The 16,172-nt window shown below is 33.6% G+C and overlaps 2 protein-coding genes across 2 annotated transcripts; both read left to right on the plus strand.

Annotated features, from left to right (window-relative positions):
* Positions 1 to 9,924, plus strand: LOC131622820 (B3 domain-containing protein Os07g0563300-like). The gene is made up of 14 exons (XM_058893853.1): positions 1 to 361; positions 2,318 to 2,399; positions 2,496 to 2,594; positions 3,345 to 3,672; positions 3,792 to 4,131; positions 4,242 to 4,338; positions 5,086 to 5,260; positions 6,450 to 6,529; positions 6,948 to 6,992; positions 7,080 to 7,343; positions 7,935 to 7,984; positions 8,292 to 8,405; positions 8,609 to 8,679; positions 8,814 to 9,924. The coding sequence occupies exons 1-14, from the start codon at positions 219 to 221 to the stop codon at positions 9,581 to 9,583; spliced, it is 2,658 nt and encodes an 885-aa protein (XP_058749836.1). The 5' UTR covers positions 1 to 218; the 3' UTR covers positions 9,584 to 9,924.
* Positions 9,925 to 11,805: 1,881 nt separating this feature from the next.
* LOC131622788 (syntaxin-124-like) lies at positions 11,806 to 13,385 on the plus strand. Its single transcript, XM_058893826.1, has one exon. It carries the CDS (start codon positions 12,106 to 12,108, stop codon positions 13,018 to 13,020), a length of 915 nt encoding a protein of 304 aa, XP_058749809.1. The 5' UTR covers positions 11,806 to 12,105; the 3' UTR covers positions 13,021 to 13,385.
* Positions 13,386 to 16,172: the final 2,787 nt, after the last annotated feature.

A 16,172-nucleotide genomic window follows, 5' to 3' on the forward strand; every position in this document is an offset into this window, starting at 1 on the left:
AGGAAAAAAGTTTAGAAAGAGAAACGAACAACGCCGAATATTTACTAGACTACAACACTTCAACCAACAACTACTCTTTTTAAAACTCATCTTTCTTTCTCTCTCTAACTCTCACTTCAACACTCTCTCTCTAGAAAAAAACCCATTTCATTCTCTCTCTCTTCCCTTCCGTTGTTGCGTATGATTACAGATCAAGCAGCACCAACCATTTAGCCTCCATGGCTTCTGCTCCTTCTTCGTCTTCTTCTTCTTCCTCCAAACTATGCTTCAATTCTGACTGCAAAGACTTCAAGTCTGAAAGACCTAAGAAAGGTTGGAGATTACGTACTGGTGACCTAGCCGAACTTTGTGATCGATGCGGGTTTGTTTTTTTTTTCTTCTTCTTCTTTTCACTGTTTTGTTGACTTAGTTTGATTTTTTTATACAAAATAAATTCGCTTTTTTTAAATTTATTTTATAGTAAAGTTTTTAATTTTTTCTTCACTGTTTAATTTTGTTTTTTTTTGGGAATTTTGATTTTGGAATAATATACACGTGGCAGTTGTTTTGATAGATTGGGTAATTCTTCTGCAAATTTGGATAAAGTTTATTGTTTATCTTTGTTGTGTTAATTTTTTTCTTCTTATGTTTTTGAGTCTATTACGTAGTTCTGCATTAGCCAATGGGTTTGTGCTGTTAATTTTGGATTGTTTTTGGATGAAAAAGACAAAGCTGTGATTGGTAATGTGATTGAAATTGGATTGGAGGTTTTTTTAATTCTTTAGTGTGTTGATTTGGAGCTATGTTGAGTGTATAGAGTAGGTTAGTGCTTCTCATGTTATGTGACTGTGGATTCTTAACTGTTTCTTGTTAGTATATTGGCCAGGACTAAGGTTTTGTATGAGGGGTTGTGGTTAGTTGAGTGTAGGCATGTGGTGGCATAGTTGTACGAGTAATGCATGTGTATTGGGCCCTTTTGCTATGTGTTGGTGTAGTGTGGAAAGTTTCTTGGTGTTGCTAAGTTGCATGCATTGTGTTCCATATGTATGTATGAAGGGCCGTCTTTAAGGGCGTGCTAGGTGGACTATAGCACATGGTCTCAAAATTTTCATGATTAAATAATGATTAAAGAGAGCCTCATAATAGAGTTGACATAGTTAAGCCATGACTAAATAAGGCCCCTAGTTGTTTTTTTACGGTTGAACTATAGCTAACCTACAAAGGGACTCCAAAAACTTAACAAAACCTTGATGGTATGTTTATTATTTTTTGCTATTCTTAAAGTCTATGGATTGGTTCAAAACCCCATTTTTTCCCCCTTGCAACACTTGGGATCGTATAAGATTGTCATTCATGGAGTTTGCAGCTTGATTTCTCTGTCAACTTCTGCACCTCTGGTTTGTTGTTGCCCGTCAAATTATAGATTGCCATAAGATCCGTAATAATTTTATATTAGTGAATGTTGGAAAAGGAAATGATATCTAGAGAAAGAAAAAATATAGTTTAGTTAAAAATATAGGGAACTTGATACTATAAAGATTCTTATTCAATGAATCTAACATGAGGAAAAGTTCTCTTCCCAATGGGATTTCTCACTGCACAACTGTCAAGTCAACTGAACAACTAGATTTCTAACTATTTTTCCCACCTCTTCCACAACCCTCCTCAATCGTTACAGTTTGTAAGCTATTGCTTTAACTCACACAACAGTACTAGTTGTCACAGTTTGCAAATGTAGGAAACTCTAGTAGAGAACACTTTCCAGACCTTATCCCTTTTGTTGGCTCAGGCTCATTCCTAACATAGTTTGAGTTCATTATTTCTTCTTCTGGTTATGATGGCTCTGATCTATCATTTTCTATATTCATCTCAGAGCCGTTGTTTATGATCAGTTAACATGAATAAACTGCATTCCAAATCCACATCTCAAATCAAACTCTGCCATACTCATCTCATGCCAAGTAGATTCCCTATATTTTCTGTATATTCTTAACCAGTAGCTGGATTGGATTATGTACAAACTGAGTGGACTCCTTAAGGTTCTTATGTAATATTTGGTATAAAAAAATTGTTCTCTGTGCCAAAAAGAGAGTTGTTCTTAGGTTTCAGTAATAATTTGGCTAGATTTTTAGATTAACCATTTGTTTTCATTGTCTGTTAATGATGAAAGGAAGAAAAGATTGTTGTACTACAATTTGATAACAAATGTCTTGATCAATAATTTGACCAGTCATATGTAAATAATTGTGTCTGTTGCTTATCTTAATTTTTTGTTCGGATATTGTTTTGTATTTTACGTGATGCATATGTAAAAATTGATTGTTTCTGTGATACTTAGTTCTGCTTTTGAAGAAGGGAGATTCTGTGACATTTTTCACGCAAATGCTTCTGGTTGGAGGAATTGTGAGACTTGTAGGAAGGTATCTTTATTTTAGATACAAATAGATTTAAAATAGAATCCCTAGGCTAAGTCACAGTTTTTTTAATTTTAACTAACAGCCAATCATTCTTTGCAGCGAATTCATTGTGGGTGTATTATTTCCAGTAACACCTTCGTGTTGTTGGATCCAGGAGGAATTGAGTGTTTTACATGTGCCCGCAAAAATATTATTTTGGTAGGTTTCTCTATCATTGTGAGGACATGTGGTCCGCTCCCTCTCCTGCTTTGCTTGAATCATCATGCACCGTATAGCTTGAATTTCTTGGGGGTTTTATGCATCCCCTTTTTCCTCCATGTCTAGTGAAATAAACTCAAAAAGTTTCCATTTCATAGTTAATGGAGAATAAGGGAAAGATCATTCTCATGAGAAATTAAAGTTTCCTTGACAGTTAATCTAAATAGAACTAGTTTATGCAAGAAATATGCTGAAAAATTGAAATAGATTGAGCCTGAGGATGGAATTCTTGTTTTGTGTTGGCAATAAGAAATAATACTCTCAATAAGTCTTATTATATTGAATATTGCATTTGTTACTGCTTCAGATTATTCTTTTAATTTTCTTTCCCTGCTCTTTGGACTAAGTTAAGGTCAGAAATGTCTGCTATGTTGAGATTTTGTTTTGACAGTCTTGTATCGAATTTGTCCCTCTCTTTCCATTTTGGCTTCTTTTCTAACCAATTTTACAATGGTGCCTCTTCTTTACTGCCCAAGGTCTAAAAATTTCCTTCCGCACTTAGTTACTCTTGTAAAAGCCCCTTTGTCATTTTTAGCTTATTTCTTTAAATTATAAACTCCCTGACTAGCAAATGGTTTGTAATTTCTGGTTATGCCATGATGCTTTGATAATATTTTGTTATTAAATCCTAGTTGGATGGAAGATTTTTGGTATATTGACTGTGCTATTTATCTGTTATTTGTATCTCAGCCATCTAATCTGCCATGGCCGCAATCTTTATCTCTTCAAAATCGTTTATCGGAGAGATTTAGAGACATATCTGCCAAAAATTGGAGTCAGTTAGCTGGATCGGGACCTGTACCCTGGAAGCAAGCACCCAGTTTATTCAATTCAGCTTCTTCATCTGACCAGCCTCCAGATGGGCATTCTGTCGTTGAGTTATCAAATACCTTTGACAAAATTTATGGCAATGAAAGGTTACCCCCCTCATCTTTGGAAAAGAAAAATGAAGATTTTTCTGGAATATCGGCTAATTGGAATGTCAAACTTGGTTCAAGGGAAATGGCGCTAATGAATGGTAATACATTTGTTGACCTTCTCAACTGTTTACTTTTTCAGCTATCAGATTTAGGAGGTTGATGAATGCATTAATAACTTGGAGATGGCTACATAACCGGATTCTTTGTCGTATTGCAGGAATGAAGAACGAGGACAAATCAAGTCCGTGTTTAAATATGTGCCAACAGCATCATTCCCTGAAGGAAGACTCATCTTCTCAACCATTTGGTTTATCTGTACCATATTCATCCCCAAATGAAAGAAATGGTCTAATTGGGGTAACTGGAATTCATTCACAACAAACTCCACCTCATCCAGGCAAGCAATTTTGTGGCACTATGCATTTAGCTCTTGACTCATCAGGTGAAGCTCAGGTTCGCAATGGACGACCTCGAGCAGATGCCCGAGGAAGAAGCCAGTTGTTGCCACGTTACTGGCCCAGGTGTACTGAGCTGGAGCTACAACAAATATCTATCGAGTATCCTTCAAATCACATAATTATTACGTTGCTTTACATCTTTTTAATGCACTTTATTTATCAATTATGTATAAATCCATATCAGAATGTGTATCTTAACTTCACCCAAGTTCTAATTCTGTAATAACTCCCTTGTTCCAAAAAACATTGAGTGCTAGTGATGCTGGGCGAATTGGGCGTTTGGTGCTACCCAAAAAGTGTGCTGAGGTTGGTCTTGAGATCCTCTCTTCAAGCTATTAATTGGAAAGTATTTTTGGATTGAGTACGTGTTGTGTGGAAGCTTTATGACTGTAGTAAATTGAATTTACTGTGATTAACGATTGGCCGTGTTCCTTTTGTAATATTTGCATGTCATGAATCTCTTGTTCTGCCTTGTAATTACGTACACTGATAAGCTCCTTGTCTGGAATGTAAATTAGTGTATAGTGTCCAATGAAGTGCTAGTTTTGTCAAATTCATATGGCATGATAATATTATTCTTCTATCACCTGTATATCTCTAGAAAATAATAACTTTCAATAGATTATAGAAACCGGGAAGGGTAAACTTGCATTTTAAAATTCATGAAAATTGTCTTTACCTGGAGCAGTAGAGAGTAGAAACCAAGAAAACATTAAAATGAGACACGCATTAGCCAATTCCACCTAAATGGTCAATCTTTAACGTAATGTATGGTAGAGGATTGTCTCATTGTTTAATCCATGTAGCCAACTCCACCTAATTAGACAAGGCTTGTGGCGGTTTTTATTGTATGATTTATGATCAAATATAATCGTCCTAGGTTATTTATCATCTCTGCTAATTTTGGATTGTTCTATAGATTTGCGGAGTTCCTTCTAGGCTTTAGCAATAGTTTGTTTTATGTTCTGCACGGCATGGCCACCTTATTTTTTCATGAATATTTTGTTAAAGGGTTATTACTATAATAATATTATTATTTGTTCAATGAAACAGACCTACTTCCCACCAATTTCTCAGCCTGAAGGGTTGCCACTTAAAATCCTTGATGCAAAAGGAAAGGAATGGATATTCCAGTTCCGCTTCTGGCCGAATAACAACAGCAGAATGTATGTTTTAGAGGGTGTAACTCCATGCATACAATCCATGCAGTTGCAAGCAGGTGACACAGGTAAGACACTGCCATGAAGGAAATTAATTTGTTTGATGATTTAGAGCTCTTTTCTTGTTTCCTTCTTGCTAAGTAAAACTTCATGAGTCAGATTTGCATGAACCTTCCTTATGGCCCTTGTTTAGGATCATGGTTTTAGGTTGGAAAGAAGACAATGATATAAAGAGGGCAAGTATAGCACTGAATATGTTATTGGTGTGTAATAATATGCTATAATTTGTTCACCTGCATTAAGAGTATATTTGTTCATTTATAATACCTATTTTCTATGGAATAGAATGAGCACTGGGTTCTCAATGGATTGCAGGCTGGGCTTATAATCTGCTGCACTAACTATTAGGATGAGATTATTTTATCCCAGTAAATGAATATTTTAGTAACAGAATCTGACAGTTGCAACTTTACAGCTGTCAGCTACAGTTCTACCCGTAACATAACCTACACATAACTACTCTACTCTTATAATCCATTGTATTCTAATTTCCAACACTTCACTTTTCAGGATTAACAGTTTCAGATTCTTCCTACTCCAATTTTCTTTCTCTTTCCATCATTTTCTAAGCAATTCAAATTCTAACACTCAAACTTTTACTAATGAGGAAACTTCTATTATTATTAGAACAAGCCCAAATTCACTTGGCAGTAAGGCTGACTACCTTATTATAGGCTCGTTTTGTTATGCCTAAGAACTTCATTTTATAATATAAATGTTTTTCAATCTGTTATTTTTACTTCTGAGAAAAGAACAAAAACAGTTTTGTGGCTTAATTGTTTTTTGGAAAAGGTTACATAATTATTAAAAAAATTCTAGATACATCTTTTATAATCTTAAGATTTTCTTAGCATCTCTAGCAACCTTATCTACTTTTTAAGGACAACAAATATGCCCTTTGTAAGGAAACAAAGCAATCAACATATTTGTATGATAATCATAAGATATTCTCGGTATCTCTAGGTCAATGATAATTTGCCTGATGACACTAGCTATATTAGTGATATTTGTATTCAGGTCTTCTAGGTCATAATGCTCGGAAATATTGCCTCAAATAATCCCTGTTAAATCCTTTTGTCTTATATGATTTTGTCTTCTCCCCTCCCATTTTATACTGTGTTGTACCACCATCTTGCTGAATTGATAGTTTTGAGTTAGTGGTATTGTATTGTTGCTCACCTGAACTGTTTTTTTCAGTAACATTTAGCCGGTTGGAGCCAGAAGGGAGGTTGGTTATGGGATTTAGAAAGGCTACAACTTCTATGCCACCTGATCAGGTAATATCCGTTGTATAATTGTCTGGTGTACATAATTTGAGTGTGAATAGTATGGTTGAACCGAACTAACTTTAACTGGAATATGTGTTGATAATATATGCATGAAATTGATTAGAAATTGTAAGAAATCAGCATTTGCTTTGATATATTTTTTTATATGGTGCGACTGTTATGCCCTTTTGTAGTTTCTAATTCCAATTTCCATGCTATCCGGATTCTGCTCAGGTTACTAAGGCTAATCTTATAGTTGTGGATATTTTCTAATAAAGGATAGTTCATGATTTTAATAAATCTTTTTTATTTTTGTTGCATGTTTTGTATATTTAATTTAATAGAACCTTATCTATTTGTGTGTGTGTGTGTTAGTTAGGTAAATATTTGAGTGTCTACTGAGAAAGCACATATTTTTCTTTTCCAGGATAATGAAGCTAATAAGACTGGAAATGGATTTTCTGCACATGAAGTTAGTATCAAATAGCTAACTGCATTGTAATTGCTATTTTTTTTTCAACTTTAAATTTTCTCTTACTTGGTTGCATCTTTTACCTAGGTTGAGTTGGGTGATCCTAGTTCTTGGTCAAAAATTGATAAGTCGGGATACATTGCAAAAGAAGCACTGGGGAGCAAATCTTTAATCTCTAGAAAGAGAAAGAATAACATATTGGGTTCAAAAAGTAAACGTCTAAAAATTGAAAATGACGACATAATAGAGCTGAAGATTACATGGCAAGAAGCTCAAGGCCTGCTCCGCCCCCCTCCTAACCATGTTCCAAGCATTGTGGTGATTGAAGGCTTTGAGTTTGAGGAATATGAGGTGCTTTTTCTCTTGCTCTGCTTCCGAAGTGGTTTTGACCTGCTAGTTTTAATTTAACTTTTAGTGACTTGGTCCATATAAACCTAAACATGCTTACTTAAAGTATATCAAAATTATCTTCGGATACTAATTCTTTGAATCCGTTGGTTATATCAAACTAACCAAATGATAATTGCGATGTGCCCATGATGCGTGTCATATAGTTCTTCCACTATGCTGTCATGTTTGAAATATAGTCGATTCTTCATGAAATACAGTCAAACCTAAGCCTCTGACTGCGCAAACAGGGAATGAAAGTGATGAAGGACAGTTGCTTTGTGCTTTCAATTACCATAAATGATCTTCAACTGGTTTTAGTTGAGGATGGTGTTTTCTCGATCTTCATATTCTTAAACCATTTTTCATCCTCACCACCATGTAGCCTGTGAACATAGATACTTTTATTTTGTTCCAGTCACTTGACTTGTACTTCGAATATTGGATTGAATTATTGTCTTTGTTGCCATCTTTCTTGTTATTTTATTTGATTGATAGTTTTATGAGTATTATTATGCATTGTGGAAACCTTTTATGCTGAGAATGCTTTTACAGGATGCTCCAGTGCTTGGGAAGCCAACTATTTTTGCTAGTGATAATATGGGGTAAATAACTCATCCAACGCCATTTAAGCTTATTATTATGATCATATCATTGTTGTTGTTATTGTTAATTGATTACGATGACAAGCACAATGTCCTGTATTTGATAAGACTGTCATTGATTTTTTAATACTTCTGAAGGATGTTACGTATCTTTTTTTATTTGCTGTGCGTGTTTTATCGGGTAGTTTCTAAGAAAGACCTGTTTTATAGTTATACACAATTTATTTAATTTCTCTTTAGGCTGGGTGGTTTATTTGTTGCAATTAACCCAAGTAAATAATTGCCAGCAATGTACTTTATTTTCCAGTGAAAGGATTCAGTGGGCTCAATGTGAAGATTGTCTGAAATGGCGCAAATTGCCAGCATGTGCACTTCTTCCATCAAAATGGACGTGTTCTGATAATTCTTGGGATCCAGAAAGGTACGAGAGTGATCCATTCTCTTGTAAACATATCCTTCCACGCGTAGGACAAGATTGGTTAGGAGAAAATGAGTGGATGTAGTGATTGAAAATTTGACGACTTATTCCATGCTCATTTGCACAAAGCACATCATTAATTTATCTAAATATATAATCACTGCATTAGTGTTTTATTTTAATTTGCAAATCCTCTTTGCTGTCAGGTCTTCTTGTTCAGTTGCACAAGAGCTAACAGCAGAACAACTTGAGAATTTGTTACCCCCTTGTAATTCAGGTATGAATTGTTTTTATTTCTTCACTTTAACCAATATCTGAGATTCCTTGTCATGGGTTGTGTAATCTTTAATATCATAAATTGTTAAACAAGGATATAAATACTACTTGTTATTAATTGCATTTGTTTGGCAGCTGTTTCCAAGAAAATGAAGGCTGCTAAGCAGGATCCTGATCATGCTGAAGCTTTGGAGGGACTTGATACACTCGCAAATCTAGCTATCCTGGGGGAAGGGGAGGCTCTTCCGGCATCTTCCCAGGCCACAACTAAACACCCACGACATAGACCTGGCTGCTCTTGCATTGTGTGTATCCAGCCTCCTAGTGGAAAGGGCCCCAAGCATAAGCAGACATGCACATGTAATGTTTGTCTAACGGTGAAACGTCGTTTCCGTACTCTTATGTTACGGCGTGAGAAGAAACAATCCGAAAGAGAAGCAGAGACAACACGTAAAAAGATGCAGCAACAGAATTCCCAGCAATTGCCTTCATCCGAGATTTTGCTTGATGATGATTCTTTGCATAATAGTAATACAGGTGATAGTAGCCCAAACATGAACAAGGAGGGTAATGACGGTTCCGACGATGATCCTCACCGGATAAAATCATCTGTGTCTCCATTTAAAGGCCAAATTGATCTCAATATCCAGCCGGAGCGAGAAGAAGAATTATCACCCGGTTCAGATTCTGGTGGTGTAATGAAGCTGCTTCACGATGCTACTGAGATTTGCCTCAAGCAGCAGCAGAATGTGTTGAACTCTGGTACTGGAGATTCATCAGGTAGTCAGTCACAGCAGGTAGGAGATGTAGTGAGGGAAGAGAAGCTTAGCAATGGTGTTATCCATGGTAACAGTAGTCATAATGCAGATAAGGAACACACTCAGTCTTTGCCTATGAACGTGTGAAAATCATACCGGCATTAGCCATAATTTGACATGTTCTTGGAAAGCTTGTTGAAGTGGGGAAATATTTTGTTGTAATTCATCCATTTTGGCATCTTATTATTCATGTTTGTACATAAAGAGGGGTAGGAGAAAAAGGAATTGGTGAAAAGACCAAAATATTCTGGAATCGACATAGTGTTTTGTGTAGGGAAATTATGGAATGCAGCTGAATCAGGTAGTGGGTTGAAGCTATTTAGTTTCTTTTTGAGGGCTCACCGTGCCATCTGATTTTGACAACATTGAAAATGTAACTATGCTTAATTTGTTCTCTCAATTGATTTTTAACCCTTGAAATTTTTCTAGTTGGTCTAGGTTCTGTTGGCTGTTTCTCTTTATTGGAAGCAGAATTTTGTCCGTACTTGGGCAAGCAACCTTTGCACAAAAGTTTGCCGAAGTATATTGGTTGTCTTATCCATTGCACAGTTCTTAATAATGTGTTTAGCATAATTATAATGTGTTTTTATCCTGAACACTAAAAAAAGTTTTAGTTAATTGTTTTCAACACACAACCAAGCAACATGATGACAAATCGGACAATATGATTTGTTGTATTACATACTTGCATTTACATCTCTTGTAAACACGTCATACTGTTTATTTTAGAATGTGTTAAAGTGTACCAACTCATCTGTGTAAAACAGTTAAAGTTTCCAGTACTCTTAAGTAATGTGAGATTAAATCTACTCCCTTCAAATCCAATGTATGTAAAACTGGTGGTGTAAGATGAGGGTCGTCCAAGTTTTATAAACATTAGGGTTGTCTTAGAAGGTGTGCAAGACGGGTTATTGCACAAGGTTTCAAATTTGTCACGGTTAACCCATGTTTAAATAAGGTCTCATAAAATATTTATGAGAGGTGCTATGCTTACACCAAAATGTAACACCTATGTGTGTAGTTGTGTACACCGTATCCAATACACATTGTCCCAAACAATTGTTTGTGTCAGCAAAAATAAAAAATAATTATTAAATATTCTAGTAAAACAAAACCGTATTATTATACGGTGTAGATGTTATATTTAGTGTAAAAATAACATTTCACAATATTTATATCATTTAAATAGGGCTTTTATGTGTTTTTTCATAGTTAAACTACAACTTATTAGAGTCTTTTAAGAAATTGAGACGACTTTAAACACTATAAGCTATTACTCTAAATGTGGAATTAAATCTAAATCTGCTTCCTTCAAATCTAAAATCTAACACAATGTAGATGTTGGAGACTGCAACAAAAGCATGTCAGATTTATGGAAGTCTCTGATATCATCTTAAAATTTATGAGTTTGACTTAATTCTTTCTTACAAAATTGACTATTAAGATAATGACTACCTAACTTTATAAACATTATATAAACCATATCTTTAAGTAATCATATTTTTAAGTAATATGAGATTAAATTCACTCTCTCAAATCTAATAAAATGTAGGTATCGTAGGTTACAATAAAGGCAAGTCAAATTGCCACAATTAAGCGATTAGAAACGAACTGCAATGAAGACGAAATTTTTAACCGTTTTCAAATATTTTACTATATAATATAATTCTAACATTATTAACTTGTGAATGTGAAATTTTGAATAATAATAATAATAATAATAATAATAATAATAATAATAATAATAATAATAATAATAATAATAATAGTAATAAACTTAAACTTCTCTATTAGTCTATTGGTTTATTATACTAACATAAATAAAATATTTATTTAAGTTTTAGTATTTTGGATTCTTTTCTCCCCATTTCTCTCCTAACTCTTAATGTCATTCTCTATTAAGACAAAGATAGAAAGTTTGAAAAAGAATTAAGAGAAAAATGAGAGGAGATGATCCAATTGAAAAAAAAAAGGAAGAGAGAATATTTTATTATAAATTTATCATTGAGATTTTAATAATAATAAAATGAAATTTGATAGATAATTTTAATAGTTCTATTTATACAAATTTTAATTTCAGCTCAAATGCACCCTTAAAAAGACAAAGTTGACTTAGAGGATAAAAATTAAAATGAAGAAGTCATTAATAGAGCACAAGAAAAAACAGCACTGCCACATGTTCATATAGGAGTAACCTTTGGTATATCCAACATCTAAACACCTTTCTTTCATTAGTATTGTCTAGTTAATTTGTCTGGTCCCCATTTCACATTAATCATGAACCTCTAATACATCCACCCCAAGAAGAAAAACATCTTGTTTTTGCTTCTTACCCTTTTGTTGGTAACAATTAGTTTTTTTTGCCTTTTGTTACCTTCTTGTTTCCTCTCCATTAGTAAAAATAATTGATCAAATCCAAAGAAGGATGAGGACACATTAAGGAAACATAGAATTGTGTTACATGATCAAACAATCAATTTTTCTTTTGTAAGGTTTTTCTATCAGTAGATTTACCAAGTACACAAGAAACCAATAAAAAAACAAAGAGAAAAAAAAAAGGAAAGAAAAAAAAACATTGTTGGTCATTGTTCATTAAAAAATTTGCAAAAATGAATGACTTGTTTTCAAGCTCCTTCAAAAAATATAGTGACTTGAAGGAGCAAGCTCACATGGATGATGTTGAAGCAGGAAAAGAAAGCATCAACCTTGATAAATTCTTTGAGGATGTTGAGAATGTGAAAGAAGACATGAGGCTAGTTGAGAAGCTTTATAGAAAATTACAAGAGGCGAATGAAGAAAGCAAAATTGTCCACAATGCTAAAACAATGAAAGATCTTAGAGCAAGGATGGATAAAGATGTTGAACAGGTTCTCAAAAGAGTTAAAATCATAAAGGGTAAGCTCGAAGCGTTAGAACGTTCGAATGCCGCGAATAGAAACATTGCAGGGTGCGGTCCAGGTTCGTCAGCCGATAGAACAAGAACTTCAGTGGTTAGTGGATTGGGGAAAAAACTCAAAGATATGATGGACGACTTTCAAGGATTAAGAGCAAGAATGCAACAGGAGTACAAGGAAACAATCGAAAGAAGGTATTTTACAATAACAGGTGAGAAAGCTGATGAAGACACAATTGAGAATTTGATATCAAGTGGAGAAAGTGAAACTTTTATGCAGAGAGCAATTCAGGAACAGGGTAGGGGTCAGATTATGGACACAATATCCGAGATTCAAGAAAGACATGATGCTGTTAAGGAAATAGAGAAAAACTTGATTGAGTTACATCAAGTTTTCTTGGACATGGCAGCACTTGTTGAGTCACAAGGACAACAACTGAATAACATAGAGAGTCATGTTGCACATGCTAGTTCTTTTGTTAGGAGAGGTACTGAACAACTTCATGAAGCTAGAGAGCATCAAAAGGATTCAAGGAAATGGACATGTTATGCCATACTTCTTGGTCTTGTTCTCATCATTGTGATCCTGTTTCCATACTTGTTGACACTTCTACCTCACTTGTTACTGTAGAATTAAAAGGGTCAGTCAAGTCATCATCATCATATCATTAAACAAAGAATCTTACAGAGTATTAGATTTTCTGCAGCAGAAAATGGGAATTTGTTTGTTGAGGCATTTGTTCAAGCATTTCATATGCAGAAAAAATGAAACCAAGAAGCCATAGAACTGTGTTTTTCTGATTTTTCTTTTTTGGATTTCCATGGAAATGTAATAATAGCAAGAGAACAAGTCCAAACATGAAAATGACAACATTGTAATACAAAGTTGATACAAGATTTCTGTAATCTTGATCAGCTTTTTTTTTTTCTCCTTCTCTCTTTTTTTGTTGCTCATGCCTGTTTATGACAATGGTAGAAGAACATTGATTTATAATATGCAGTATCTTAAAAAATGATCCTATGAAATAATAAAAAAAAAGCTGACAAATATATTAGATATGATAAATACATAATATATGACACATTTTTAACTATACTATGTTGAATGTGTGTCATAGAGTTCCATAACATAGTTATAAATAAAAGATATATAAGTATCCAAATTCTAGCTCAAGTAGCCGAAACCAATATTATTATTAAATTGTACGTCGTTTAAATATGAGTATCATCAGGATCGCTAAAATTTAATTACTGATATTCACGGTCGTGTATAAGTTTTTAGTAGTTATTATTATTTTTAATTATTGATATTCACGGTCGTGTATAAGTTTTTAGTAGTTATTACTACTTTATCTTTAAACAAAATAAAATGATAAAGGGAAGAGAGTCAGAGAGTATCATAAGATATATATTATGGTAAAATTGCATTTATGGTTGAATATATAAAATGAAAATCTTCTAAGTTTAATCATTATTTAATTTTAATTGTTTTTTAATCCTAACAAAAAAATTGATATGTAGTTTTAATTCGCTTTAAACACTACAAAAAAAAGCCTCATTAGTGACGTGAATATCACGCCACAAACCAAAAAAACACATCACAAACCAATATTTGCGAAGTGAAAATTCACGTCGCAGGAGACAAGGTGGCAACTTTTAGTGACGTGATTTTCACTTCACTATTTAGTGAAGTGAAAATCACGTCGCAAACTTTGGATCAGAGATTAATGCATTTTCAGTCAGAGCAGGCGTAGCAGCGTTTGGGTCAGAAAAGCATCTTTAATTGCGACGTGATTTACATGTCACTACTTAGTGACATGGCAATCACGTCACTAAATTTGCCTAGGAGTCAACTAGTGACGTGATTATCACGTCGCAACTCACTTTTTTGAGCACGTGATAATCACGTCGCAACATTTAAGTGGCTATATCACACTTTTCTTGTAGTGAAACTCAAAGTCTTATAATTATTCTTAAATTTTTTAAATAGATTGATTTTTTTTAGGTAGGTTTAGAATATTATAATATTTTCATTTGTTAAAATTTAAGACACAAAATGTATTAAATACAAACTATTTAAACATAAAAAGTTTAAAATAAAAGTAGAAAATTTTTAAACTTTAAAATCAAATTTTAAATCAACTTTATAGAGATAAATTTATAATGTGTTAAACATGCTTGCAAAATAAAATCATCTAAAAATATATGTTGACTTAAAAAAAATACGTAAAAAGAGTTTTGTAGTAAATATAAAAAATAAAGATTAAATTTAGAATAATCCAAAAATTTATAGAAGCAAAAAATACTTCCTCCATTTTAAAATAAGTGTTTTTAATTAAAAAATTTGTTATAAAATTAATGTCGTTGTAATTGTCCAGTGCAATATTGATTAATTTTTACAAACTTTACTCCAAACTAATATTGTTACATTTATTTTTGTATTCATTATTATTTTTACTATTTATGTAACAACTTTAAAAGATTTTTATTTTTAGATAGAAGGTGTTACATGGTCGAACTAAAATCGTTTCGGAAATGAAGTAGTTATGCTTGTTATGGAGGACTTGACTTTCCAATATAGTGGAGATAAAGGCTCATTTGCAAGATTAACACTCTAATGTTCAAGTTAGTAAGAGAATAAGTGGTGATGTGGGAGTCAGAATGTATTCGATATTTGAGAAATGGTGTGTCTTTGTATTAAATAGCGAGAATGATTATCAACAAAAAGCATGGAATGAGGTGCAGATCACAATCAGACGTAAGATTGATTTGGACGGTCAATAAAGCTTTAGTAAGCATAATTATCTTCTTCAGCGGAACTATAGGTTTACCTATTTCGGGTGCTCTACCCCATTTCACTTCACCATTGGTCCAGAACAGTTGTCCCTCAAGCCCATGTCTCTGTTGTAGGATGAGGGTTTGCCATACATGTTATAGATCGATTGCCCGGTTCAGGGAAGTGAAAGCTTTTGATGGGACATCATTGTCATTAGGAACATTGCATTTAATGCATTTCTTGCAATAGGTAATGTTTTGTTGGGGATGACTGATGCGTGTCCATACGCTAACTGGCGATGATGCTTCTTCTTCTTTAGAATGCTTGAGTGTTTTGAAGTTTTTTTTTATAAAATCTTAGCCGTTAGTGGTGCATAGTAGATTGTATGATCCTCAATGGATAAGGCACATTTAAAAGGCTTCTGAAGCAACATTTTACCCTTTTTTTTGCCATTTGTGACTTGCAATTAACATAACTTATTTTTCTTTTTATCATTATTATTTCTTGTGAATTTCGCTTACTCAGTTTTTGGTTAAACTCATATGCCATTTTTGGTTGTTAGTGCTTGACGTAGATAAGAAATCAACTCATTTCTTTGAAGATAAAAAGAGTGTCTTCTTCTTACTTTCGCCTCTTTTCTAGAGTTTTTTGGGTATCAAGATCTTGGTACCTCTGCTTCTATTTCGAGAGATCTTATATAATGTAGACACCCTATAATAGGAGTGTTTGCGTTTGAACTTGCTTGTTTACTCCATATTGTTCGTACTAGTCTCATTTTCATAGAGTTTTTTTATTATGGAGATTGTGCCAACAAGATGTGCATTATCCTTCTCCACAAGTGATTATTCCCCTTTCTGGGTTTCTGCCTTCCATTCAATAACTTTGAGATCAACATTGTGAATCATTTAATGACTGTCCTTTTGCAACTGCATTAAGTGAACTAGGTGTTTGTCAAGGTTTTGTAATATTGGTGTGAGTATAAAAAGGAAAAGTCAAACATATAGTTA

The sequence above is a fragment of the Vicia villosa genome, unplaced genomic scaffold, assembly GCF_029867415.1.
Source record: "Vicia villosa cultivar HV-30 ecotype Madison, WI unplaced genomic scaffold, Vvil1.0 ctg.000044F_1_1, whole genome shotgun sequence".
In the NCBI taxonomy this organism is placed as follows: domain Eukaryota; kingdom Viridiplantae; phylum Streptophyta; class Magnoliopsida; order Fabales; family Fabaceae; genus Vicia; species Vicia villosa.

What these genes read in the sequence shown, in the direction of transcription:
- LOC131622788 (XM_058893826.1), top strand. Translation starts at nt 12,106, where the DNA reads ATGAATGACTTGTTTTCAAGCTCCTTCAAAAAATATAGTGACTTGAAG.
- LOC131622820 (XM_058893853.1), top strand. Translation starts at nt 219, where the DNA reads ATGGCTTCTGCTCCTTCTTCGTCTTCTTCTTCTTCCTCCAAACTATGC. An exon ending in GAACTTTGTGATCGATGCGG is followed by an intron (nt 362 to 2,317) that starts GTTTGTTTTTTT and finishes TGTGATACTTAG; the next exon opens with TTCTGCTTTTGAAGAAGGGA. An exon ending in ATTGTGAGACTTGTAGGAAG is followed by an intron (nt 2,400 to 2,495) that starts GTATCTTTATTT and finishes CATTCTTTGCAG; the next exon opens with CGAATTCATTGTGGGTGTAT.